The sequence below is a fragment of the Malaclemys terrapin genome, chromosome 13 (genome assembly GCF_027887155.1).
Source record: "Malaclemys terrapin pileata isolate rMalTer1 chromosome 13, rMalTer1.hap1, whole genome shotgun sequence".
Taxonomy (NCBI): Eukaryota; Metazoa; Chordata; order Testudines; family Emydidae; genus Malaclemys; species Malaclemys terrapin.
In genome coordinates, this window is record NC_071517.1 from 36,926,355 (window position 1) to 36,936,913 (window position 10,559).

General features: G+C 43.6%; 1 protein-coding gene across 1 annotated transcript; it reads right to left on the reverse strand.

Moving 5' to 3' along the window:
- Positions 1-494: 494 nt before the first annotated feature.
- LOC128847347 (olfactory receptor 14A16-like) lies at positions 495-1,412 on the reverse strand. Its single transcript, XM_054046739.1, has one exon. It carries the CDS (start codon positions 1,410-1,412, stop codon positions 495-497), a length of 918 nt encoding a protein of 305 aa, XP_053902714.1.
- Between the last annotated feature and the right edge of the window lie 9,147 nt (positions 1,413-10,559).

Sequence of the window (10,559 nt, forward strand, 5' to 3'; positions counted from 1 at the left end):
GCGAAGGGGGATGTGATAGTGAATGACAGGGGACTGGGGGAAAATAGGGGCAGGGGCAGAACAGATAAGCCTGACAGCCCCATATTTCCCTCCTCTGTGTGTGCCAATATCTGCCTTTACCATTCAATACAGATGCAGCGGACACAGTGAATGCTGCTAGAATGCAAGCAGATAATTGCCACTGGCTATTGCCAGCTCTGGGGGACAACCTTAACTCTGTGTTAATTAAGGTTTTGGTTTGGTTTGTTGTGATAGATAGATAGATAGATAGATTCTTATATAATTTACACTGGTGTAAGTCTAAAGTAACTCCATTAACTTTAGTGAACTTAGTTTGGATCATTACCACTCTGAATACAGCATTTTACATAAAGAGATTGCACATCACATTCCTGTGGAGACAATAATGTCTTCAGTTGATTCTATCTGTAAAGACACACAGAATGAAGTCATGGTCATGGGAGAAATCTGGAAATTTGACTCGGTGAACATTATTAACCAAGAATAAGTTTCCTCAGAGCACCTTTAATTTCCTTGTTCCTCATGCTGTAGATGATTGGATTCATGATTGGTGGCACCACAGAATAGAGCACACCCACCACAAGATCCAGACCTGATAGACAGCTGGAGGGTGGCTTCACATAGGCAAAGATGCCAGTGCAAACAAACAAGGAGACCACAATGAGGTGAGGGAGGCAGGTGGAGAAGGCTTTATGCCCGCCCCGCTCAGAGGGGATTCTCAGCACCGTGGTGAAGATCTGAACATATGATACAATTATTAAAACAAAGCAACTTATAGTTAAACATGCAAAAAAGGCAATAACCCCAACTTCATTGAGATATGAGTCAGAGCAAGCGAGCTTGAGTAGCTGGGGGATTTCACAGAAGAACTGATCCACCATGTTGCCTCCACAGAAGGTTAACGCAAATGTGTTCCCAGTGTGCAATGCAGAGCAGAAAATACCACTGATCCAAGCACTGGCTGCCATTTCAATACAAGCTCTCCTGTTCATCAGAGACTCATAGTGCAGTGGTTTGCAGATGGCGATGTAGCGGTCATACGCCATGATGGTGAGAAAAGCAAAGTCAACCGCAGTGAAGAAAATGAAGAGAAAGACTTGGGCAACGCACCCAGAATAAGAAATCGACCTGGTGTTCAGTAGGGAATTGGCCATGGACTTGGGGACAGTGACGGATATGGATCCGAGGTCTATTATGGACAAATTCATCAGGAAGAAGTACATGGGGGTATGAAGATGGTGGTCCAGGGTTACAGCTGTAATAATGAGGAGGTTCCCCATCAGGGCTGCCAGGAAAATCGCTAGAAACACCACAAAGTGTAAAATCTGCAGCTCTCGCGCCTGAGAGAAGCTCAGGAGAAGGAACTCAGTCTCGGTGGTTTGGTTGGACATTTTCCTTCTCAGGACATCATGTGCTGCCTGTGGAGGGAAGGACAAGGGCAATGTCAGGATAGAGCGCTCCTTCCTCCTCATCTCAGTCAATTGCACCACTAGTCAGGTGCATTATCACACCAGTGTAAATTGGTATAGCTCCCTTACAGTCAAAGGATGGCTCCGTTTCCACCATCTGACTGTCCATCCAAGATGTGGCTTGATAAAAAGCAGTGTAAATATGGAACAATCACAACACAAATCCAACAATCTTAGGAATGATGGTCCTGCTATTGCGACAATGGAGAGCTATTTTAGGAGAGGAGAATGCGGCTCTGTCTGCACTATGAGCTAGGGGTGTGATTCCCAGCTTGCATACACACACTCGCAGTAGCTCAATGAGAGCTGGTATGAGTATAAATTGCAGTGGAGCCACCATAGCATGGGCAGTGGCAGTGGAGATACAGCTGAGCCCTGATGAGTACGTTCCCACAGGGTACAGGTGGGTTTATAGCTGTGCCCCCACTGCCACTGCCCATGGCCCCACAGATACACTGCTATTTGTACTCGTGCTAGCACTCATCAAACTACTGCAAGTATGTGAGCTGGGAATTACACCCCTAGCCTTAGTTTAGACATAGCCTAGAAGAGTTTGGCTTGTTTAGCCTAGCAAAACGCCAGCTGAGAGGGGATATGATCACTCTCTGTAAATAGATCAGGGAGGTAAACACCAGGGATGGAGAAGAGCTGTTGATGCTAAAGGAGAATGTTGGCACAAGAACAAATGGGGATAAACTGGCCATGAGTAAATTTAGACTGGAAATGCACAGAAGGTATGTCCCTGTCAGAGGAGGGAGGGCCAGGAACAGCCCTGGGAGCAAACAACCCAATTAGAGTTAACATGGGGATGGGTCAGTTTTATGATGGAGATTATGTGATGGGGTTGCCAGTGGTAGCAGAGGATTAGACTTGATGACCCAGGTACCTTCCAATCATATGGTCTTATGACACTCAGCAGGCTCACCACTTGGACAAGAAACTAAACTTCTAAACCCCCAGCACAGCCTGATTCCCTTGTCCCAGGAAAACACGACACAGACATGTCCAGCACACTGAGCACCAGCTCATCTCTAATAATTCCTCTCTCCCTTTCCCTGCCTTGTCTAGTTGCACTGTGAGCTCATGTGGGGAGGGGCTGTGTCTTACTATGTCTATCTTCTGTACCCCAGTCAAGTGCTTTGGTGTTTAGCTGGCAGCAGTGCAGGGCAGAGGCTCTGATGGTAGAATAGGAAAGCTGGGTTCTAGTCCTGTTGACCTCCTTTCTGTTCTTGGTTGTGTCAGGATAGCCAGACCTTAGCTGGCCAGTTCAACTCTCACTCTAAGTTGAAAAGTGCTAGTGAGTGTAAAACACATTCTGTGGCTGCCAGCTTTGCTCGTTACTCAATTTTTATCGTCTACTCGCTATTCCTTTGAAACAGAAATAAACACACTTGCAATAGCACAAATGGGTTGGAAATCATGGTATTATTCAAAACTATTTATGTTTCCCACCCTTGCTAACAGCTCCATTTCCAATAAGGGGCAGTTGGAAATTTTCTTTCTAATTTTTGTTTTCAAAAATGGAATTTTAAACTAAACAAAAATGGTCAGGGAAAGTGTCTGTGATACTATTTTTTAAAAAAAATTGGAAACCCCGTTTTTCTTTTGTTTTCAAATTAAAATTTTTAGTTTTCAACAGTTTTCAGCTAAAAAAAGAAGTTTTTGGCTGCCAAGTCTCCAAAACTTTTCTCGTTTCTGGTGCAAAGTCAAAATTTTCCACTGACTTTTTTCTGACTGGATCTAGATGTATGACTAAATGGATAGCAAAAGCCTTACAGAGTTCAAAATGTAATTTACATGTAGGGTCTTACGTATGCTCTGTATATTAATCCCCAAATATATTTTATTGAAATCGTGAACTTACTGTGCAGGTCACTGTGGATTTTTCCCAAACTTGTGATGCATTTGATCCTCCAGTGCCAGAATTCTTTGGTCATTATCTATCTAACTCCATTGTTAACACCACTGCAGTATCTAGAATCCAAAAGCTAAGCTATGTAAGAGTAATTTCTCCTCTCACTCTTAGACTGATCTGACAGAGCTAGGCACAGACCTGTTGCCCTCCGTAGATGAGCTGTGTGCAGCTGGCTTTGAGCTTCTCTGACATTAAAGGACTGATGATGTGGAAGGTGACTTATCCATGTCTATTTTCAGGCTTATGGGACTCACTCCCCGGAGCTCTGCACAGCTCAAAAGCAGAGGCCCAGAGGCAAAAGTTCAACGAGTCAGAGAGAAAGCCAAAAGGAGCCATTATGATCCTATAGTATGACCCTCTGTGTAGCACAGGCCCTATGATCTCCTCCAAAGTTCCCTAACTCCAGCCCAGTTCTATGTTATCTGTGGGTCAGGATTACAAAGGCATTTAGGCACCTAAATATGGAGACAGGTGCCTAGTGGGATCTATCAAAGCTCCTAAGTGAGCCAGGTGGCTAAGTCCTATTGACATTCAATGGGAGTTAGGAGCCTATAGTGCTTAGGTGCTATTGTAAATCTCAATAGGTCTGTATCTCCATTCTTAGGTGCTTAAACCCCTTTGCAATCCTGGTCCTGGGTCTATCTCATTAACTTCCGAGGCCTGGGCTTCTCTTGAATTTCAGAAACATTAAGCCTGAGTTTTGCAAAGGAGACTAAGGGACTAAGACATGAACTCCCTTAGACTCCCTTTAACAACCCAGCCTATGATAACAAGTACAGCCAGGTACCACTGGCTAGAGAGGTGATCAAGACACTACGTTAGCTGAATTCTTTGTGCCTCAGTGTCTCCAGGCATAACATGGAACTTATAGTGATTCCTTAATTAGGGCCTGACCCACAATTTTTTTTCTCTAGGTAGGTGTTGTGAACCTTCTCTTTGTTAAGCTATGTGTTGATATAGTGTTTGTTTGTTTGTTTGTTTGTTTGTTTGTTTGTTTGTTTGTTTGTTTTATGGAAAATTGAGTTTTCAGCTAAACACATTTTTTCTCAGAATATTTTCTTGGAAATATTGATTATTCTTGGCAAACTGACAACTAAAAAAATGGTTTTCATCTTAAAATGTGCATTTTTCAGCTGAACTTTTTTGACTGACAAAAAGTGAAAAATAAATACATAAATAAAAGTCATATTTTGGGGTTTCAATGAAAATTCAAAATTTTGCAGAGGGGAATAAAAATTCTGACCAGCAGTAGATATTTCATTACATTGATACCAAAAGTCAAAAACAGTTCAGACTGTAAATTCACATTCATATTCTTAAATTTCCCCTGTATATTAATCCCCAAAATATATTTATTTGAAATAGCAAATTTACTGTGATGGTCTTTGTGGAGTTTGTCTCAGCTTGTGATTCCTTCAATTCTCAACCATCAGGATTGTTTAATCTATCTCCCTGTCATTCACCCATCATTGTATTAGCCCATAGTTGTTTCCATATGTTCAGTCGAGTTATGCTGATTTACACAGGCTGGGATCTGGCCCATTCTCTCCCATGGAGCTATGTCAATTTACACCAGCTGGGGATCTGTCCCGTTACACAGTTTCAAATCCATATTCTGTGCCTGTGAATCTGAACTGAAGACAAGTCACAAGTTCCTAACCATTCTGCACTTCCTTAAGTCTTTGCCTTTGAGATTATTTAGAGTATGTCTACACTACAGGATTACTCCGAATTTACAGAATTCGATTTTTGGCAACCGATTGTATAAAGTCGAGTGCATGTGGTCACACTAAGCACATTAATTTGGCGGTGTGCATCCATATACCGAGGCTAACGTCGACTTCCGGAGCGTTGCACTGTGTGTAGCTATCCCATAGCTATCCCATAGTTCCCGCAGTCTCCCCCACCCATTGGAATTCTGGGTTGAGATCCCAATGCCTGATGGGGCCAAAAATTTGTCGCGGGTGGTTATGGATAAATGTTGTCAGTCAATCCTCTCTCCGTGAAAGCAACAGCAGACAATCATTTCGCTCCCTTTTCCCTGGATTGCCCAGGCAGACACCATAGCATGGCAACCATGGAGACTGTTCATCCTTTTTTCACTGTCACTGTATGTCTACTGGATGCTGCTGACAGACGCGGTACTGCATCGCTACACAGCAGCATCCCCTTGCCTTTGTAAGTCAGCAAAGATGGTTACCAGCCATACTGTACCACCTGCTGCTGTCATGGGTGCTCCTGGCCAGCCTTGGTGAGATCGGTCGGGGGCACCTGGACAAAAATGGGAATGACTCCCCAGGTCATTCTCTTCTTTAAGTTTTGTCTAATGGAGAGTCAGTCCTGCCTAGAATATCAGGCAAGCCTACTAAAGAACCAGAGAGGCAAACGGCCGCTCCAGGTCAGAGCCCCAGACATCCCGTAGAAATGATGAGCTGCGTGCCATTCTAGGGGGTGCCCCTAAGACAAGCCCACCTGTTGCTTCCCTCCTTCCCCAGCCATCCTGGGCTACCTTGGCAGTTATCCCCCCTTTTGTGTGATGAAGTAATAAAGAATGCATGAATTTGAAACAACACTGACTTTATTGCCTCTGCAAGCAGAGATCAAAGGGGGGAGGGGAGGGCGGTTGGCTTACAGTGAAGTCGAGTGAACCACCATTCTGCACTTGCTCAGCCTATAGCTGAAAATGGGAATCTGTGATAAGCACTAGGATAAAAGCACAGGCAGGACTGAATCTCCATTTGCGTGTGGGCCTTTGGTTGACACTGGTAAAATACAAAATGTCCCAGGATATGTATGCTGGGGGACAGTTCTAAATGGCAGCTTTATTTTTTTGTTTGCAGCAAAAAGTATCTGATTGTGAGCCCTGGGAGCAAAGGGTAGGCTGGGGTAGGTGCGACCACGCGGTGCTGCCGACTGGGAGAGCAGCCTGAGGTAGCAGCCCTCAGCTGGCATGATATTCCAGGCAGGACTGAATCTCCATTACACAAAACTTAAAGAAGAGAATGACCTGGAGTCATTCCCTATTTTGTCCATGTGCCCCCGACCGACCTCATTGAGGCCAGCCAGGAGCACCCACAGGACGACAATGACGGTTACCAGTCATACTGCACCATCTGCCGTCTGCAAGGCAAGGCAAGGGGATGCTGCTGTGTAGCACTGCAGCACCGCGTCTGCCAGCAGCATCCAGTAGACATACGGTGACAGTGAAAAAAGGTGAGAAACTATTTTTTCCCCTTTGCTTTCACAGAGTGGGGGAGGCTGACGACATATGCCCTGAACCACCCGCAACAATGTTTTTGACCCTTCAGGCATTGGGAGCTCAACCCAAAAATTCAAATGGTTTTCGGAGAGTGCGGGAACTGTGGAATAGCTACAGTCGTCAGTCGCCCCTCCCTCCGTGAGCGTCCATTCGATTCTTTGGCTTTCTGGTACACTTGTCTCAGTTCCTTAAGTTTCACACAGCATTGTGTTGAGTCCCTGTTGTGGCCTCCGTCCATCATGGCGTTGGAGATTTTTTCAAATGTTTTGGCATTTCGTCTTTTAGAACCGAGTTCTGATAGAACAGATTCATCTCCCCATACGGAGATCAGATTCAGTATTTCCTGTTGCGTCCATGCTGGAGCTTTTTTTTGATTCCTGGACTGCATGGTCACCTGTGCTGATCAGCGCTCCACGCTGGGCAAACAGGAAATGAAATTCAAAAGTTCGCAGGGCTTTTCCTGTCTACCTGGCCAATGCATCCGAGTTCAGATTGCTGTCCAGAGCGGCCACAATGGTGCACTGTGGGATAGCTCCCGGAGGCCAATACTGTCGAGTTGCGGCCACACTAACCCTAATTCGAAATGGCAATGTCGATTTTGGCACTACTCCCCTCATCGCGGAGGAGTACAGAAATCAATTTTAAGAGCCTTTTATGTCAAAGTAAATGGCTTCGTTGTGTGGACGGGTGCAGGGTTAATTAGATTTAACGTTGCTAAATTCGAACTGAACTTGTAGTGTAGACCAGGCCTTAGAAGTGTAACTGTTAATGGTTAAGGATTGATTCATTCAAACCTGGGGACAGAACTTGGAGGAATTCAGTGTTGCAAAGATTTTCTGTATCTAGTCTTCAACTTCTATTGGGATGAATGGCCCAACTTTTCTTTCTTTCTTTCTTTCTTAGCAATTCCATTTTTTTCTAACCTCAGACAACAGCTCATCAAGCAGCAGGTGCAATGATGCATGCCATTTTAAAAATGTTTAATTCACATGGGTTATAGGTATGTCAGAGAGATTGAAAAGATATAAAGACCCAGACCCTCAGCTGGTATATATCGGCCGTAATTTTATTGAAGTCAATGGGACCTGATCCCTGGTTTGTGTAAACTGGCATAGTGCTAAGGAGCTCTGCTGTTTTGCCTGAGTTGAGATTTTGAAGAACTTGCAAAAGAAACAAAAATTAACAGCAAAAAAAAAATCATAACAGAAGCAGGAAGCCTGTCAAACAGTTAGTGGGCCAACTGGACGATTGAGGTGCTAAAGGAGCATGCAAGGAAGACAAGGCCATTGCAGAGAATCTAAATGAATTCTTTCCATCAGTCTTCATTTCAGAGAATGTGAAGGAGATCCCCACACCTGAATCATTCTTTTTAGGTGACAAATCTGAGGAACTGTCCCAGATTGACATGTCAATAGAGGAGGTTTTGGAACAAATTGATAAATTAAACAATAATAAGTCACCAGGACCAGATGGTATTCACCCAAGAGTTCTGAAGGAACTCAAATATGAAATTGCAGAATTACTAACTGAGGTGTGTAACCTATCACTTAAATCAGACTCTGGATCAGATGACTAGAGGATAGTTACTGTAACACTGATTTTTTAAAAAAGGTTCCAGAGGCAATTCTGGCAATTACAGTCCGGTAAGCATAACTTCAATACCAGGAAAATTGGTTGAAAATAAGTAAAGAATAGAATTATCAGGCACATAGATGAACATAATATGTTGGAGGAAGAGTCAACATGGCTTTTGCAAAGAAAAATCATGCCTCACCAATCTATTATAATTCTTTGAGGGGATCAACAAACATGGGGACAAGGGTGATACACTCGACACAGTGTACTTGGACTTTCAGAAAGCCTTCACAAGGTCCCTCACCAAAGGCTGTTAAGCAAAGTAAGCTGTCATGGGATAAGAGGGAAGGTCCTATCATGGACCAGTAACTGGTTAAAAGATAGTAAACAAAGAGTAGGAATAAATGGTGAGTTTTCCTATTCGAAAGTGATAAATAGCGGGGTCCCCCAAGGATCTGTGCTGGGACCAGAGCTGTTCAACATATTCATAAATGATCTGGAAAAAGGGGTAAATACTGGCATGACAAAGTTTGCAGATGATACAAATTTACTCAAGATAGTTAAGTCCAAAGCTGACGGTGAAGGAGTTACAAAGAGATCTCACAAAATTGGGTGACTGGGCAACAAAACAGCAGATGAAATTTAGTGTTTGATAAATGCAAAGTAATGCACTCTGGAAAACATAATCCCAATTATAGATACAAAATTATGTGGTCTAAATTAGCTGTTACCACTCAAGAAAGAGATCTTGGAGTCATTGTAGATATTTTTCTGAAAACATGTGCTCAACGTTCAGTGGAAGTCAAAAAAGCTAACAGAATGTTAGGAACTATTAGAAAAGGGATAGCTAATAAGATAGAAAATATCATAATGCTTCTATATAAATCCATGCTATGCTTACACCTTGAAAACTGCATGCAGTTTTGGTCACCCCATCTCAAAAAAAGATATAGTCGAGTTAGAAAAAGTACAGAGAAAGGCAACAAAAATGATTAGGGGTATGGAAAAGCTTCCTTATGAGGAGAGATTTAAAAGACTATTTTAAAAGGACCTATTCAATTTAGAAAAGAGACAAGAAAGGGAGAATATGATAGAGGTCTATAAAATCATGTATGGTATGGAGAAAGTGAGTGGGGAAGTGTTATTTACTCTTTCACATAACAGAAGGACCAGGGGGTCACCCAATGAAATGAATAGGCAGCAGGTTTAAGACAAACAAAAGAAAGTACTTCACACAACGCACAGTCTACCTGTGGAACTTGTTGCAAGGGGATGTTGTGAAGGCCAAAACTATAATGGGGTTCAAAAAAGAATTAGATAAGTTCATGGAGGACAGGTCTATCAATAGCTATTAGCCAAGATTGTAAGGGATGCAACCCCATGCTCTTGGTTTCCATAAACCTCTGACTGCCAAAAGCTGGGACTGGACGTCAGGGGATGGATCACTCAGTGATTGCCTGTTCTGTTCATTCCCTCTGAAGCATCTGGCATTGGCTACTGGGAGAGACAGGATACTGGGCTAGATGGACCATTGATCTGACCCAGTATGACCGTTCTTATGAACTGTACACAGATCCCCAATCCAGTACATATAGCTTAGATGCTTGTGCCAACATTGCCACTGATGGCCTAGAGGGGTGAATGGTCCCTGTGCAGGCAGAGATGAATGCAAGGCCAGGCGTTGAACACTCCAAAGCTCAGGCCTGGTTCTTTCTGTTGTTTTTGCTCGGCCAATGATGAAAGATAGGCCAACTGTAAAATTTGAGGCTGGGTAAATTTCCACTTCCCAAAGCCTTCAGCTGGCATTTTCAAAAGGGCTCAGCTACCATGGACTGTCAGATAACCAGCAAATGGAATAACCTTTAACTGATACCCAGCTAGGAGCAAATTGATCTGCGGGAGCTAGAGGTAAGAAGGTCCCTGTCTCAGCTGAGATGGGAGCAGCCCTACACTTTCAAACCCCTAAACTCCTGCTTTTGAAATTCCCACCAGGCACCTACATACCTTTAAAAATCTGGCTCTTCGGTGTTCTAAAATCACTGACATTAACAAAGCCTGAGTTAGCAGACCAGGCTCCCTATTCAATGAATGGGGAGAAAGAAGTGCCAGCATACTGGGTAGGGAGGTGCCTAAGCCAAGCAATGGGAGATGCTGATTAGAATCATAGAATATCAGGGTTGAAAAGGATCTCAGGAGATCATCTAGTCCAACCCCCTACTCAAAGCAGGACCAATCCCCAATTTTTGCCCCAGATCCCTATAAATGGCTCCCTCAAGGATTGAACCCTAGGTTTAGCAGACCAATGCTTAAACCACTGAGC

Bases quoted from the DNA above. Each gene is read 5' to 3' on its own strand.
- LOC128847347 (XM_054046739.1), bottom strand. From the start codon at position 1,412: ATGTCCAACCAAACCACCGAGACTGAGTTCCTTCTCCTGAGCTTCTCT.